The sequence below is a fragment of the Scyliorhinus canicula genome, chromosome 8, assembly GCF_902713615.1.
Source record: "Scyliorhinus canicula chromosome 8, sScyCan1.1, whole genome shotgun sequence".
In the NCBI taxonomy this organism is placed as follows: Eukaryota; Metazoa; Chordata; class Chondrichthyes; order Carcharhiniformes; family Scyliorhinidae; genus Scyliorhinus; species Scyliorhinus canicula.
In genome coordinates this window covers 90,915,733-90,933,385 of record NC_052153.1, presented here as the reverse complement: position 1 = coordinate 90,933,385, position 17,653 = coordinate 90,915,733, and the positions used below count along the sequence as shown (strand labels likewise).

The following is a 17,653-nucleotide window of genomic DNA, read 5'->3' as shown; positions in this document are numbered from 1 at the left end:
CGATGTCCAAGGTTGTGGGAGTGAGGGTGAAACCGTGCCCAATAGTGGCAATGTTTGGGGTATCGGAGCACCCAGAACTACACATGGGAAAGGGGGCTAATGCCCTTGCTTTCGCTTCCCTAATTACATGCCAGAGAAACCTGCTCGGTTGCCGATCGGCAGCACCACCCAAAGCTGCAGACTGGCTCGCTGACCTCTCGGAATTTGTCCACCTGGAGAAGGTTAAGTACGCCATCCGATGGTCCGAGGTAGGCTTACTGGATACTTTTGCGGGCAGTTCGTCAGCCTGTTCCAAAACCTGTTTAAGGCCAGCAACGAGGAGTAAGTTAAGGAGGGGGGGGGGGGGGGGGGGGGGGGAAGAGGAGGAAAGTGGGGGGGGGGGGGAAGGAAAGAAGGTGGGGAAGCCACAAAAGAAGAGGAGGGGTTGCCCTTTCCACACCCTTTCCCTAAAAATAAAAGTAAAACACAGCTGAAGCCAAAGGGGCGGGGGGGGGGGAACTATAGACCGATCCAGAGGGCAGCAAAATGTATATAGGGTCAATTAAACCAAAGAGAAAATAAACCTCTCTGTACAATAAAGTAAATTAACGCGGGTAAGAAAAATGTGATGCATGTATACAATAGTTTATAAATATGAAAAATGCCAATAGAAATTTTTTTTTAAAATCATGGTCAATCCACCTAACTTGCATATCTAACTACAGTACCCAGAGGAAACCTACGCAGACACGGGGAGAAAGTGCAAACTCCACACAGATTGCCACCCAAGGCCAGAATTGAACCCGGATCCCTGTGCTACTGTGCCGTCCACACCTGTCGAAGCAGGTTGCTGGGGTGTGGTTTCTGAGGTGTTAGAGAGAGATAGTGCCTCCCACAGATGGACTTGCCACACTCTGATTATCTCATCTTGTAACGGTCCTCACCTTCATTCAGCTCTCACCTGTGGCTGTTGGAATTTTAAAAAAAAAATTCCAATTAGGGGGCAATTTGGCGTGGCCAATCCACCTATCCTGCACATCTTTGGGTTGTGGGAGTGAGGCCCACGCAGACAGGGGCCAAATGTGCAAACTCCACATGGATAGTGATCCGTGGCCGGGATCAAACCCGGATCAGAGATGCAGTGAGGCAGCAGTGCTAACCATTGCGCTGCCATGCAGTCCCAGCTGTTGGAATCATGCATGAAATAATGGGATGTTGTACTGAGGTGTCTTTCAACCTTCCTCCATCTGAACACTGGAAAGATCTTCAGTCCATACCCTCATCAGTCATCATCTCAGACTGAAGCAATCTCAGCATTCTATTGGATTCTGAATTAAGCTTGCAACCACATATCCTCACCACCACAATGACTGCCTACTTCCATCATCAATTTCACCATAATCATCTCTGTTCCTACCTCATCATTTTTCCAAAATATATTTCATTACAAACATGTATCAAAACAGATTACAGCGAATAAACACCCAGGAAAACATACTTCCCAACAATCAACTATACAGTCTGTACAGAATTTTCCCCTTTTTCACCCTCCCCCCTCCCCTGTGACAAACAGCCCCTCAAACACGGTCACAAACATTCCTCACCTTTCCTCAAACCCCCCTGAAAAGCCCCTTAACTCATACTTTATCTTCTCTAATTGCAGGAAGTCGTACAGATCACCCAACCAAGCCGCTGCCCCCGGTGGCGATGCCGACCGTCACTCCAGCAAAATTTGCTGCCATGCAATCAGAGAGGTGAAGGCCAAGACATCGGCCTTCCTGCTCTCCATGAGCTTCGGCTTCTCTGATATCGCCACTAAAGGTCGGGGTCTGGGTCCACTTCCTCCTCCACTATCCTGGCTAAGACCCGAACACTCCCGCTCAGAATCTTCGCAATTTTTCGCAACCCCAAAACATGTGCGCATGATTTGCTGGCCCCCGCCCACATCTCTCACTCATCTGTTACCCCCTGAAAGAACCTACTCATTCGCACCCGAGTCATATGCACCCTGTGCACCACCTTAAACTGTATCAGGCACATCCTTGCACAAGAGGAAGTCCCGTTTACCCTACGCAGTGCCTCATTCCATACTGCCCAATTGATCGCCCCTCCCATCTCTGCTTCCCATTTGTCCTTAATCTTCACCACCCACATGCCTCCCTGCTCCCCCAGCCACCTGTATATATCCCCAATTCTTCCCTCCCCTTCCACATCCGGAAGCAGTAGTCATTCCAGCAGGGTGTACCCCGGCACCCTAGGGAACCCCCTCCAGACCTTTCGCGCAAAGTCCCTAACTGCAGATACCTGAACTCACTCCCCCTCGGCAGCTCTACGCCAGCATTACGTTCAGCGTATCCCACCTCCTAAGATCCTCCCTGGCCTCCTCCACCAGTTCTGTTATGTTCCACTTATGGAACCCCGTCCATTCCCTCCCTACCTGAATCCCCAAACACCTAAACCTATCCCGCTCTACCATAAATGGCATCGCCCCTAAATTAACCCGCTGTCCCAGCTCACTGACCGAGAATACCTCACTTTTCCCTACATTCCGCTTGTACCGAGAACCCTCCAAACCTCCCTTCAGCAGGCCCATAAACCTTGCTATGATCTCCAACAGATCCGAAACATACAGCAAGAGGTCATCGGCATAGAGCGACACCCGATGCTCCCTCTGTCCCCTCATAATCCCCGTCACTCTGCCGACCCCCTGAGAGCTATTACCACTGGCTCTATGGCCAGCGCAAACACCTACAGTGACTAGCGGACATCCCTGCCTCGTACCCTGTGTAAGTTAAAGCTTTGTGAGCTCATATTATTCTTCCACACCCTCACCCTTGGTGCCACATACAGCAACCGTACACATTCCACAAATCTCTGCCCAAACCCAAACCTTCTCAAAACCTGAAACAAGTACCACCACTCCACCCGATCAAATGCCTTCTCCCCGTCCATGGACACCACCACCAGAGCCCCATAGGATTCATCACCACATTCAACAATTGTCTTATATTACTCGCGAGCTGCCTGCCTCACAAAGTCGGTTTAATCTTCTGCCACCACCCCGGAGACACACTCCTTCATCCTCCCCGCCAACAACTTAGCCAATACTTTCACATCCGTATTCAATAGTGATATAGGTCTATACGACCCACATTCCACTGGATCCTTCCCCTTTTACAGGATTAGTGTGATTACAACCTGTGTCATCGTCTTCGGCAACTCTCCCTTCATTCCTACCTGATCATGCCTTTGTTACCAAGTCCTAACTACTGCCATGCATCACTGCCCAGTCTTTTTTCTTCCAAGTTCTACTAAGTTCAACTCATCTAAAACTTCCTGCACTAAACTCTTGCTTGCCTATCTCCACTCTCCTTGCTGATCCATGATGCCTCTCAATGCTTCAATAGCTCAAATATATTATTTGCTCCTTTGTGTTGTTGGATAAGCACCTCAAGAGAAAGCTTTGCAGAGTTATGGGACAATGGTAGGGAATGGAACTAGCTAGTTTGATCAAGCAGCAAGCTGGCTTGGAACCAGTTCAAATGGCTACAAAGCACAGAAGGCAATCATTCTACGATTTTCCATGGCCTTGTCCCTTCCTATATCTTTATAACCCCTTCAAGCACTGCAACGCCTGCCGTCCTTACTCACCAAGATTGGAATTGATAAAAAATTGTCCTACAATGGAATCAGGATCAGATGGAATTAATTTGGTAATACTCATTAAAATTATATTAAGAAGTTGTGTCAATAAAGTTTCATAACCCATTTTTGAAAAAGAGTAAATTACTTGAGTTACTGACCCTAGAAATAATGGCCAGGGTCAAGTTCTGTGCAGAAGAATTTTTGAGTGATCTGGGAAGAATTATCCGGCAGAATTTCATTTCTGGGCTACCTTTCTTTGGGACTGCTACCCACAGACAGTCTTACTGGCTTTACAAGTCTGCTTTATATAGGCCAAAGCTTACGAGAGCAGGTGGTTGTATTGATGGAGAGATTACAGAGGTGGGGTGGTTTATTGGGTAACCTGTTGGGCTAGAAAATACTCCTGGCCCACAAGTAAAGACATTTGCCTCATGAATTCAGCCTTTCTAGCCTTCCGAGTTTCCCCGAGATGTGGGAAGCCCAGCCTCCTGTAGTTAGAAATGGAACGACTGCCAACATAAAAAAAAAGGCAACCTGCTTATAATTAAATAACTAGCCCAATTTCCATGAGCACATTAGCTACCTGCCACTCATCCCACCTCTGTTAATACTGGAAGTAGACAGATTTGGCTCCCATTTCAGATATTTTGCACTTGAACCTCTGGCACAACCTTAACCCACCTGTTTATGGGAATTAAGATAGTTAGAAATCTGTTGCAGGAAAAGTACAGGAATTTCTCCCAAAAGAAACACGTTTCTAATGTATTATTGATCATGAACAGAGGTGTGCAACTTGTGCACCTACAAATGGGAATAAACATATATTTACTGTAATTTGGATAAATTCTCCAACAAAAAAAAAAGTTTTAAATTTCAGCCAGTATGAAAAGTTTTAAATTCCTATTCTAAATTATCAAATTACCACCAAACACTCACCATTATATTCTGGGAAATAATCAACTAGATGAGAATACATGATTTTTTCTTCCAGGAGATCCTTCTTGTTTAAGAAGAGAATGACAGAGGAGCTGTGAAACCAGGGATAGGTGATAATCGTCTTAAATAGTGCCTTGCTCTCCTCCATTCGATTCTAAAAATAAATTAAATCACTTCTGTATTAAACAGATATAACAGGAGGATACAACAAGAGAAAACTCATGTACTATTCTTTGTTTCAGAGCAGCCAAAGATATTTTGGAACGTTGATTCTGTATAACACTGGAACTCTGTCCAGTTTCTTTGCGTCTTAGCCAAAACTCTTTCAGCAGCCTGCACAAAATGGTATTATTTCGGAGAAGATTTTTAATTGAGAAATTTTACGAATCAGATTTTCCCAACTCGACAATTTGGGTACTGCATTCTGATCCTTTTTACTTAAAACAGATTTAAACATGCCACAACAAATATAACGATGAATTCCCAGAAGTGGTATAGCCTATAGCCAGTAAATTAACTTTGGTTTATAGATTAAATAGAAAAGGAATAAATCGGAACAGACCACCCAACAGGAAATGACAACAGCACAGCCAGCCCAGCCGACCCTGCAATGACTTCCTCATTAGCATCTGGGGACTTGAGCCAAAATTGGGAGAGCTGTCCCACAGACTAGTCAAACAACAGCTTGACATAGTAATGCGTAATACTCACCAAATCATACCCTACAATCAATATACAGATTCCTCCATACTAGTCCCAGGTATGTTCCGTTATAGAATCCCTACAGAGCAGGAGGCCACCATCTTGCCCATCGTGTCTACACCACCCCTCCGAAGGAGTACTCCACCCAGATCTCTGCCTCCGCCCGGTCTCTGTAACCCCCATCTAACCTTTTGGACACTAAGGCACAATTTAGCACGGCCAATCCACCCAACCTGCACATCTTTAGACTGTGGTAGGACACTTGTCGGAGGACCCACCAGAGGTAGTGGACGCAGTGATATACAGTCAGGAAATTATTGCCCTGGGAGTCTTCAATGTTGACTCTGGACCCCATGAAGTCCCACACTATGGGCTGAACATGGCCAAATAATCCTCTTACTGACTAACACCAATTTCCATCCATCAGCTATTGAATCAGCAATTCGCCATGTTCCACGCCACTTTGGAAGAAACGCAAAGATAGCAATGGGCACAGAATGTACCCTGAGTGGGGTACTTTAAACAACCATCACCAAAATGTGGCTCGGTGTCATGGCTACCGATCAAGCTGACCAAGTAATGAAGGACATATCTGGGCATGTGGTAAGTGAGTTAAACAACAAAAGGGAAAAACCTACCTCACCTCAGCCTCACCAATCTGCCTGTCACAGATGCACCTGTCCATGACAGTATCAATAGGAGTGACCACTGGACAGTCCCAGCATTACAGATGCCAGTGTTCAGCCAATTTGATTCATTAAATAAACTGAAAACACTGGATACTGCAACGGCTGTGGCCTCTGATAACATTCCGGCAATAGTGCCGAAGATTGGACTCCAAAACTAGCTGTGTGCCTATTAAAGCTGTTCCGCTACAGCTACAATACTGGCATCAATGTGGAAAATTGCCCGGGGATGTGCTGTTCACAAAAAGCAGGACAAATCCAATTTAACATTAATAACCCCCTCAGTCTACACTCAAACAGCAGCAAACAAATGAGAGGTGTCGTCCACAGTGCTCTCAAGCGGTACTTAACAGCAAAAACCTGATATTGATACAGAATTTGGGCTGTGTCACTTGGTTCCTCATCTCATTACAGGCTTGGTCCAAACATGGACAACAGGGTTGAATTTCAGTGGTGAGGAGTGACTGCACTTGACATCAAGGCAGCATTTGATCGAGTGTGGCATAAAGAAACCCCAGTAAAATTGAAGTCAATGTGAATTGGGGAAATATCACCACTAGGTAGTCACATACTGAGCAGCAAGGAAGATAATTGTGGATGTCAGAGCCCAGACATTACATTGCTTTGGTTGCTTTCAAGGACTGTTGCAGGAATTCCTTGGCGTAACATCCCAGTCCAAATATCTTGAGCTCCTTCATCAGTGACCTTCCCTCCATGAAAAGCTCAAAAGTGCAGATGTTCACTGATGATTGTACATTGTTCTGTACCATTTGCTACTCAATACTGAAACAGTCAGTGTCCTTATGCAGCAAGACTTGGACTCCTGGCTTGGGTTGATACACGGTATGCAATATTCATGCCACTTAAATGCCAGGCAATGATCACCACCAAGTAAGTAATTAACCATCTCCCTTTGACATTCCATGGCCTCAGTATCGCTGAATTCTTCACCATCAATATCCATTGATCAGATTAGCACTGAGCAGAAACTGGAGTGAACGAGTCATAGAAATTCTGCAGTTACAAGAGCAGGTCAGAGGCTGAAAGTTCTGTGGTGACTAAGGTCACCTTCTGGTTCCCCAGAGCCTATCCATAATCTACCAGGCACAAGTCAGGAGTGTGGTGAAATACTCTCCATCTGCCTGGATGTGTGCAGCCCCAACACACAAGAAGTTCAACACTGTCCAGGGCAAAGCAGTGCCCGCTTAATCAGTAATCTATCCACCACTTCAAATTCTCACTCCCTTCATTACTGACTAAGTGACAGTAGCATGTACCATCTGCAAGATGCACTGCAACATATTGCTGCAGCTAACCCATGACCTCAACAACCTAGAAGGTCAAGGCAGCAGATGCAAAGGAACATGGCTAATTGCAAGTTTACCCCAAAGCCCCATACCAGCTTGTCTTACTGAAACTACATTAAAAGGAATGCAGTGGTGGCTCACCACCACCTGAAGGGCAATTAGGAATGGGTAACAAATACTGGCCTTGCCGGCAATCCTCACATCCCATGAAAGAATGAAAAAGCACAATGACAGTCACTTTTATTTTGGAATCATAGAATGATTACAGCAGAGAAAGAGGCCATTCACCCTCAGTACTGCACCGCTCTCTGCAAAACAACTGTTAGTCTTGTTTCCCCATCCCATTCTTTCCCCATAGCCCTGAAAATTGTTTGTCTTCAGGTGCTTACCCAGTTCCCTTTCAATAATCTAGATTGAATTTACTTTGGTCATAGTCTCAAGCAGTGGATTCCAGATCCTAATCACTTGCGACTTAAAATTATTTTCCTCATATCATCATTGGTTGTCATGCCAATCATCTAAATCAGTCTCTGGTTTTAACTCCATCCACCAATGGAAAGAGTGTCTCTCAATGGACTTTGTTCAAAAAATATCATGGCCTGGATTTTTGCAGTTGTGGACACTCTGGAGGGCCTTTTAAAATGATGGGCAGGAGCCAGAGAAGTCCTACCCCCATTTCAAACAGACTTTGCTGGGGGTGAGGAGTACACTGCCGATTGGCTACTACATGTGGGAAATCCAAACGCAGCAGGGGGGGGGGGGCTGGTTATGTATTCAAGTCTGCTGTTTAAGTGCTTGAGGGAATTAAATTGTTTGAATAGACCTTCGTGAATGAGACTTCAAAAAAAATATATAGTTCACTCTTTAATAAATATTTAGAACTATTTTATTTAATCTCAGCATACTCTGGAGGTTTGCCAGAGTGAGTTGCATGGAGAGTGTAAGGGCAAAGGACGGCGAATGAGTTTTATTAGTTGGAACTAAGTTTATATAAGGGCTATAAGGGACCATAGGCATATGTTGGGGGGGGGGGGGGGTCATATAACTCCTTTATTCAAAAAGAGACAGAAACAGAAAGCAGGAAAGTACAGGCAAGTGAAGCCCTGGGCAGCATGGTGGCAGTGGTTAGCACTGTTGCTTCACAGCGCCAGGGACTCGGGTTCGATTCCTGTCTTGGGTCTGTGTGGAGTCTGCATGTTCTCTCCGTGTCTGCGTGGGTTTCGCCGGGTGCTCCGGTTTCCTCCACCAAGTCCCAAAAGATGTGCTGTTAGGTAATTTGGACATTCGGAATTCCATGTACCCGAACAAGCGCCAGAGTGTAGCGATTAGGGGATTTTCACAGTAACTTCATTGCAGTGTTAATGTAAGCCTACGTGTGACAATAAAGATTATTGTAACATCTGTCATAGGAAAAATGCTAGAATGAAAAATATGTAAAAGCAGGGTAATTGGAAAAATGCAAGGCAATCAGGTAGAGTCAACATGGTTTTATAAAAGGGAAATCAATTTTAACCAATTTATTGGAGTTCTTTGAAAGAGTCACGTACTGTGGATAAAGGGTGACCAATGGATGCACTGTACTTTGATTTACAGAAGGCATTTGATAAGATGCCACATCAAAGGTTATTGGCGAAAATAATAGCTCATGGCATAGGAGGCAACATATCGGCATGGTTTGAAGATTGGCTAGCTAACAGTAAAAAAAAGAGTTGACATAAATAGTTATTTTCCTGGTTGGCAGGGTGTGTTGAATGGTGTGCCACAGGGATCTGTACCGGGGACAAAACTCCATTTCTAGAAATGACTTGGATGAAGGGACTGAGGTATGGTTGCTAAATTTACTAACGGCACAAAGAAAAGTAGGAAAATAAATTGCAAAAAGGGCATAAGGAGGCTACTGATGGACACAGATAGGTTAAGGGACCCAACCAAAATCTGGCAAATGGAGTATAATGTGGGCAAATGTGAAATTGTCCACTATTGTAGGAAGAATAAAAAAATCTTATTATCCAAATGGTGAGAGATTGCAGAACGCTGAGGTGCAGAAGTATCTGGGTGTCCGAGTACATGAATCACACAGGGACAGCAAGTAATTAGGAAAGCTAATGCAAGGGAATGGATTACAAATGTAGGGAGATTATACTTCAGTTGTGCTGGACATTGGTGAAACAACATTTGGAGTACTGTGCACAGTATTGGTCTTCTTATTTAACGAAAGATGTAAATGCATTGGAAGCAGTTCAGGGAAGGTTTACTAGACTAATACCAGGAATAGGTGGGTCGTCTTATGAGGAAAGGTTAAACAGGTTTTTACACCCATTAGAGCTTAGAAAATGAAGAGGTGACCTGATCAAAACCTTTCAAATCCTGAGGGGCATTGACAGGGTGGATGTGGAGGATGTTTCCCCTTGTTGATAATCTAGAACTAGGGGTCGCTATTTAAATCTAAAGGGTCACTCATTTAAGTCAGAGATGAGGAGAACTTCTTGCTCTTGGGGTTAAATCTCTGGAACTTTTTTCCTCAAAAGGCAGTGGAAGCAGAGTCTTTGAATATTTTTAAGACAGAGCTAGATAGATTCTTGATTAACAACGGGGTGAGAGGTTTTTAGTGGTTGGCAGGAATGTAGGGATTAGGTTGTAATCAGTTAAACCATGACCTTATTGAAGGGCAGAGCAGTTTTTAGTGGCCTGTGCCTGCTCCTAATTCATTATGTTCCTATGTTCATGGGTTGGGCTGGGGGCTGAAGGGCGGCGAGGGGCTGAAGGGCGGCGAGGGGCTGAAGGGCGGCGAGGGGCTGAAGGGCGGCGAGGGGCTGAAGGGCGGCGAGGGGCTGAAGGGCGGCGAGGGGCTGAAGGGCGGCGAGGGGCTGAAGGGCGTAATATTTAAGACAAGTCTCAGATGACTGAGGCAGGCCTTGTAAACAGCCCACCGTGATATTTGGCTGCCTCTGCGACCGTGTCCAATCTGCAACAAGGAGCAGCGGGCATATCTCCATCCGGTACCCACCCCGCAGGGTAAGTATGGCAAGTCCAGAAATCTTTGGAGTCTCACTGTCTGACTCGGGAGTGAAAATCCAGACCTGTGTATGCACTATTATAGTGAAACTGAATCAGAATTTACAACTTTTGCATTGGAAGTTGAACAAATTGGTCACCAGCGTCATTGATTTAAAAAATAGGCAACTTTAATTTCAATTTCCATTAAGTTGCTTCAATTATATGTAGCATATCCCAAATTGCAGAGAATTGCTGGGTGCTCCATTTAATCTATTTGGCATTATTTTCATTGTCAATTGTATATTTCATTTGAGTTGTCAGGTCAGCAGTTGAAGTCTCAATTTTAAGATAACAACCATTAAATGATGTTCTTTGGAATTACTTTTTGCGCAAACTATAAAAGAGCTGATCAATTTACACCAATTAGCAAAACTCAACTCTAGGCATTTTATGGATTTTTATTTTTGCATGGAAAAACACAAAGTTACTGTTCAATCTCCAGGTCTTCGGTTGAAAATGAAGTCGCTGGCTCTGTCTTTCATTCAGATCATGTTGAAGAATTAGCTTCTTTCAGAACACCAGCATCATTCAAAAGTAAAGAGTTTGATTTAGCAAATCATAGAATCCCTATGGTGCAGGAGGCCGTTCAGCCCATCGAGTCTGCACTGATCCTCTAAAAGAGTACCTTACCTTGGTCCGTTCCACCACCCTGGAACCCCATCTAACCGACACATTATTTGGACACCAAGGGCAATTTAGCAAGGGCAGTCTACCTAACCTGCACATCTTTGGACTGTGGGATGAAACCGGAGCACCTGGAGGAGACCCACGCAGACACGGAGAAAGCATGGAGAACGTGCACAGTCACTCAAGGCCAGAATTCAACCCGGGTCCCTGGCGCTGTGAGGCAGCAGTGCTAACCACTGTGCCATCCTGCCCCCCCCCCCCCCACAGGTACATTATAAAGTTCAAATGATGCTGCCACCACAACATCAGCGCCATAATTTTAAGACTAAATTACAACGACATGGAAGTGGTTATAAGTTCAGGAAAATGGTATTCCTTAGTCATTTCCATTGCGAACAAAACAGTGATAAATACCTTCCAACTGTTTCTGACAAGGACAATGGCACAAAAGGTTCCAGAAAAAGGGGTCTGGCAGAATAAATGGCACAAGTAACTTCCATGATAATTTTTGCCTTTAAGAGTTCCTAACGCTATAGAAAAGGGGAAATATTTCAATAAAATCTGGGTGTTAAGATAATCTTATAAACTATTACCTCATTATCACACTCAGCCAGAACTTGATCATATTCACTTAGTGCAACTAGGAAAATGATTGAGGTGACATTCTCAAAACAATGAATCCACTTTCTTCGTTCAGACCTCTGACCTCCAACATCTACCATCCTACAAAGTAAAGGAAAAAATGTTTCAAAATTTGAAAAACATTTTTCAAATAACATTAAAATTGATAGTTTTGAGTATTCTTATCTATGGAAAACAGAAATAGAATTTTACAGAAGTTGACGTTTGATAACACAATGCAGCCAGTGAGACATTGGGGATTTTTATGTTATTGATTATTTTTGACAGTGTCAATCATGAAAATGATTATTCGTAATTCTTAATATGATCAACAGAATCATCCTGAATAACACCAATTACAATCAGTTTTTTAAATCAAACTTTGCATCCAGTACCAGTGGCACATAAGCTTTACTAGCATTCTAGTGAAAAATAATCTAATTTCAGCAGGGGTTTTCCTCCCCAGCATGAACAAGCTGCTCGATTACTGATCGAAATGGATCAATAAGTGTAGAAATCTGAAGCATTCACAACTTCTGTCAGACACATCGTAATAGTATTTGTGAGAAACAAAACACAACTAGCAACAATTTGCAGCTCATGCCCTCATGCTGGGGCACTAGATAGCTGGGTATCCTACTTCATGGGCACTGACTGACTGGCAAGGTTTTTCAAAGATTTTCTTCAAGTCAAAGTATTTTTCAAAGAGCGACTTGAGAATATAAGTAATTTATAATGAAACTAGAGATTTGAAAAGTCACTCCCAATATGCATTATTGACTCAATCGTGTCCAACTAGGCCTCAACACAAAATTAAACCAGGACCTTTCTTGAGGAAACAAGAAACTGAATTTATAATGCCCAGGCAGGAAAATGCACTCAGGCCTAAAACAAAAGCGAGCTACATAGGTAAAATTGGTGGCATGGTAGCACAATGGTTAGCACTATTGCTTCACAGCTCCAGGGTCCCAGGTTCGATTCCAGCTTGGGTCACTGTCTGTGTGGAGTCTGCACGTTCTCCCCGTGTCTGCATGGATTTCCTCTGGGTGCTCCAGTTTCCTCCCACAAGTCCCGAAAGACTGCTGTTAGGTGAATTGGATATTGAATTCTCTCTCCAGGGAGAACAGGCGCCGGAACATGGTGACTAGGGGCTTTTCACAGTAACTTCATTGCAGTGTTAATGTAAGCCTACTTGTGACAATAAAGATTATTTTTTAAAAATGAATACCCAGGAATCATGACTTTTCTTATTTTTTGATATATGGGACTACATTGACCTACTTGCATTAGTGAAGGTATTATTCAAGGGAGCTCATTCTCTTTGTGTTCAGAGAAGGGAGCTCATTCTCTTTGTGTTCAGAGAAGCTTTCAATGGTTCACACACACACATACAAGAAAAAAAACTTTAAATATGAAAAAACAATTTGTTTTAAAATCTCTTTGAAGGGGACTGCCCTTACTTTCTCTCAGATTACCTCACAGCTTCCTGCATTTTTATCTTTAATTTTGGATTATAAATGTAGCTGCATTAACGCTGCTGGCTAACCAGAGTTGATGTGCATATTTGTGTATAAAAATACCGACATTATAAGTATTTATTGCAAAAATATTCAAGGAGCAAACTATCAATTCACAATTGGCCAAATATCAGCACCAGGAGGGTTTTAAAGTGACTTGTTAGCAACTGCATTCCAGTTATCAGAGTTCCAAGTGATCTAGGGTGCAGCATTAATTTGAACCTCACAGCGGCACGGTAGCACATTTGCTTCACAGCAGTTAGCATAGTTGCTTCACAGCGCCAGGTACCCAGGTCCGATTCCAGTCTTGGGTCACTGTCTGTGCGGAGTCTGCATGTTCTCCCCAAGTCTGCGTGGATTTCCTCCGAGTGCTCCAGTTTCCTCGCACAAGTCCCAAAAGACGTGCTTGTTAGGTGAATTGGACATTCTGAATTCTCCCTCAGTGTACCCGAACAGGCACCGGAGTGTGGTGACTAGGGGCTTTTCACAATTACTTCTTGTAGTGTTAATGTAAGCCTACTTGTGACACTAATAAAGATTAAGTATGGTAGTCAAATTAGTGTAACACAGTATATATTCCTGAATGAGTGATGCAAAAAAGTCTTAGTTTTTGCACAGAATATACTATAGAATATTCCCCTCTACATGATATAAAAGCAAAATTCTGCAGATGCTGGGAAACAGGAATAGAAACAGAAAGTGCTGGAAACAACTCAGTAGGTCCAGCAGCATCTGTGGAGAGAAAAACAATTAACATTTTGAGTCCATATGATTCCAGCATTCTGTTTTTATCCTTGAGATATGATGTTGTATCGTTGTTTGACCGAAACTGGCATCATACCTCTTCACATGAAGAGAAAAAAAAGCTACTGATCATTTTAACTATTCAGTTACCTGAAGATTATGTTCTCCAAATCGAAAGGATATTCAATGATTCCAGTTGTTGGTACTCTGACCCGCAGTATATCTTGCTGTGTTGGTATATACATTGTTGAACTAATGCGGTCGATATCACTAAGGTAGCTGCAAAATGCAAACAGATTGATGACAGCAAATTACAAAAACTTCCTAAACAATTCTATGCATCAGAGAAGCAGAACTTGAAATACTTTGCTGCTATAGACCTATATCTGAGGCTGACACCATTGTACCTTTAGTGGGAAAAGTCACTAAATATTAGAATAAGGGGGAGTCCATGCAAGTCTGAGGAGAGAGGTCAGTGTGATTAGCTTTGGATTGTTCTACCAGCCCGGATGCGGTGACGCAAAGTAAGGTACTGCCCGGACCGTATTTGGACCAGTCAAAATCGGCAAAGCCCACAAAATATATTCATGAAGGCCCCGCTTTCTCAACCTTGTCCCTCGCCTGGAGGTGTGGTGATCCTCAGGTTAAATCACCACCGGTCAGCTCTCCCCCCACCAGAGGGGAAAGCAGCCTATGGTCATCTGGGACTATGGCGATTTTACATTATCTACCCCACGAAAGTGCGAAACAAGGAGTGCAGGAGTTGCAGGGTATGGAGGTCCTCCTCTTGGGATGCCCAACTACAAGCCACGCACAGTTTCCAAGACCTGAAGAGGCTGGCCCCCGATGTTGGGGACACTACAGCCAGGAACCAGACCATCGTCAGGTGCAAAAGGAGGAAGAGGAAACCATTGCAGGGGATTCTCTGAGTATGAAATAATTAAAATCATGAAGACTTTAAATAGGGTGACTAAGAAAATAATGTGTTTTTAAAACAAAACAAAGGCAACAGTGAATCATTCATTTCAGTTTACCATCAGTCCCTCTATTAGGTTTAAGCCCATTCCTCTTGTCAGTTGGCCGTTAAATGGCAATGAGGTGAGCCCAGGCAAATGGAGGTGGGCTCACCTCCAGGATCTTATGCATGGGGGTGGATCCACTTCCCCCGATGTGAATTCCAACCCCACCATTACTATGCAGTCGCAGTTAGGAAAAATTTATTATTATCATTCGACTACTGAAATGGGAAGCCTATGAAAATTTTAGTAAGTAATTAAACTCCTCAAACAGTTTCAGGCAATAAGGGTTTCTTAAAATGGCACATGCACCTTCCTTGTAAAACGCAATCTTCTGTATGATACACAGTTTTGGTTACGTTGTGACAGTCACATTGCAGTTGTGCCTTGACCCAGATTTATATAACCAGTACGGACCTTTGGGGTGATTCATAATCAATCATTTGGCAGTTATTTTGTACTGCATTGAGTTTATGGGTCCTTCATTCTATGTGGCATTATATTCCGGAATTGTTTTTCACCCAAGAAGCAAACTTTAATTAGTTTAGTTTCAAATATATGTTAAATTTAAACAAGGGGGTAAGCCATGGGGTACGGGCCTCTGGCACGGAGTCTGTCCCTGTTGCTCAGAAGGGAAGGGGGGAAAGGAGTAGAACATTAGTAATTGGGGACTCAATAGTCAGGGGCACAGATAGGAGATTTTGTGGGAGCGAGAGAGACTCACGTTTGGTATGTTGCCTCCCAGGTGCAAGGGTACGTGATGTCTCGGATCGTGTTTTCCGGGTCCTTAAGGGGGAGGGGGAGCAGCCCCAAGTCGTAGTCCACATTGGCACTAACGACATAGGTAGGAAAGGGGACAAGGATGTCAGGCAGGCCTTTAGGGAGCTAGGATGGAAGCTCAGAGCGAGAACAAACAGAGTTGTTATCTCTGGGTTGTTGCCCGTGCCACGTGATAGTGAGATGAGGAATAGGGAGAGAGAGCAATTAAACATGTGGCTACAGGGATGGTGCAGACGGGAGGGATTCAGATTTCTGGATAACTGGGGCTCTTTCTGGGGAAGGTGGGACCTCTATAGACAGGATGGTCTACATCTGAACCTGAGGGGCACCAATATCCTGGGGGGGAGATTTGTTAGTGCTCTTTGGGGGGGTTTAAACTAATTCAGCAGGGGCATGGGAACCTGGATTGTAGTTTTGGGGTACGGGAGGTTGAGAGTATAGAGGTCAGGAGCACAGATTTGACTTCGCAGGAGGGTGCCAGTGTTCAGGTAGGTGGTTTGAAGTGTGTCCACTTCAATGCCAGGAGTATACGAAATAAGGTAGGGGAACTGGCAGCATGGGTTGGTACCTGGGACTTCGATGTTGTGGCCATTTCAGAGACATGGATAGAGCAGGGACAGGAATGGTTGTTGCAGGTTCCGGGGTTTAGGTGTTTTAGTAAGCTCAGAGAAGGGGGCAAAAGAGGGGGAGGTGTGGCGCTGCTAGTCAAGGACAGTATTACGGTGGCGGAAAGGATGCTAGATGGGGACTCTTCTTCCGAGGTAGTATGGGCTGAGGTTAGAAACAGGAAAGGAGAGGTCACCCTGTTGGGAGTTTTCTATAGGCCACCTAATAGTTCTAGGGATGTAGAAGAAAGGATGGCGAAGATGATTCTGGAAAAGAGCGAAAGTAACAGGGTAGTTGTTATGGGAGACTTTAACTTTCCAAATATTGACTGGAAAATATATAGTTCGAGTACATTAGATGGGTCGTTCTTTGTACAATGTGTGCAGGAGGGTTTCCTGACACAATATGTTGACAGGCCAACAAGAGGCGAGGCCACATTGGATTTGGTTTTGGGTAATGAACCAGGCCAGGTGTTAGATCTGGAGGTAGGTGAGCACTTTGGAAACAGTGACCACAATTCGGTGACCTTTACGTTAGTGATGGAAAGGGATAAGTATACCCCGCAGGGCAAGAGTTATAGCTGGGGGAAGGGCAATTATGATGCCATTAGACATGACTTAGGATGTGTAGGTTGGAGAAGTAGGCTGCAAGGGTTGGGCACACTGGATATGTGGAGCTTGTTCAAGGAACAGCTATTGCATGTTCTTGATAAGTACGTACCAGTCAGGCAGGGAGGAAGGGGTCGAGCGAGGGAACCGTGGTTTACCAAAGAAGTGGAATCTCTTGTTAAGAGGAAGAAGGAGGCCTATGTGAAGATGAGGCATGAAGTTTCAGTTGGGGCGCTTGATAGTTACAAGGAAGCGAGGAAGGATCTAAAGAGAGAGCTAAGACGAGCAAGGAGGGGACATGAGAAGTCTTTGGCAGGTAGGATCAAGGAAAACCCAAAAGCTTTCTATAGGTATGTCAGGAATGAAAGAATGACTAGGGTAAGAGTAGGGCCAGTCAAGGACAGTGGTGGGAAGTTGTGTGTGGAGGCTGAGGAGATAAGCGAGATACTAAATGAATACTTTTCGTCAGTATTCACTCAGGAAAAAGATAATGTTGTGGAGGAGAATGCTGAGACCCAGGCTATTAGAATAGATGGCATTGAGATGCGTAGGGAAGAAGTGTTGGCAATTCTGGACAAGGTGAAAATAGATAAGTCCCCGGGGCCTGATGGGATTTATCCTAGGATTCTCTGGGAAGCCAGGGAAGAGATTGCTGAGCCTTTGGCTTTGATTTTTATGTCATCATTGGCTACAGGAATGGTGCCAGAGGACTGGAGGATAGCAAATGTGGTCCCTTTGTTCAAGAAGGGGAGTAGAGATAACCCCGGTAACTATAGGCCGGTGAGCCTCACATCTGTTGTGGGTAAAGTCTTGGAGAGGATT

General features: G+C 44.2%; 1 protein-coding gene across 1 annotated transcript in view; it reads right to left on the bottom strand.

The window, feature by feature from the left end:
• Positions 1–17,653, bottom strand: part of LOC119970384 (guanine nucleotide-binding protein subunit alpha-14) — a 258,003-nt gene that overhangs the window by 4,724 nt on the left and 235,626 nt on the right. The window contains exons 4-6 of the mRNA XM_038804918.1: positions 13,972–14,100; positions 11,533–11,662; positions 4,561–4,714 (exon numbers count right to left, since the gene is read on the bottom strand). Coding sequence (XP_038660846.1) covers positions 4,561–4,714; positions 11,533–11,662; positions 13,972–14,100 — 413 coding nt within the window. The remainder of the gene's footprint in view (positions 1–4,560; positions 4,715–11,532; positions 11,663–13,971; positions 14,101–17,653) is intronic.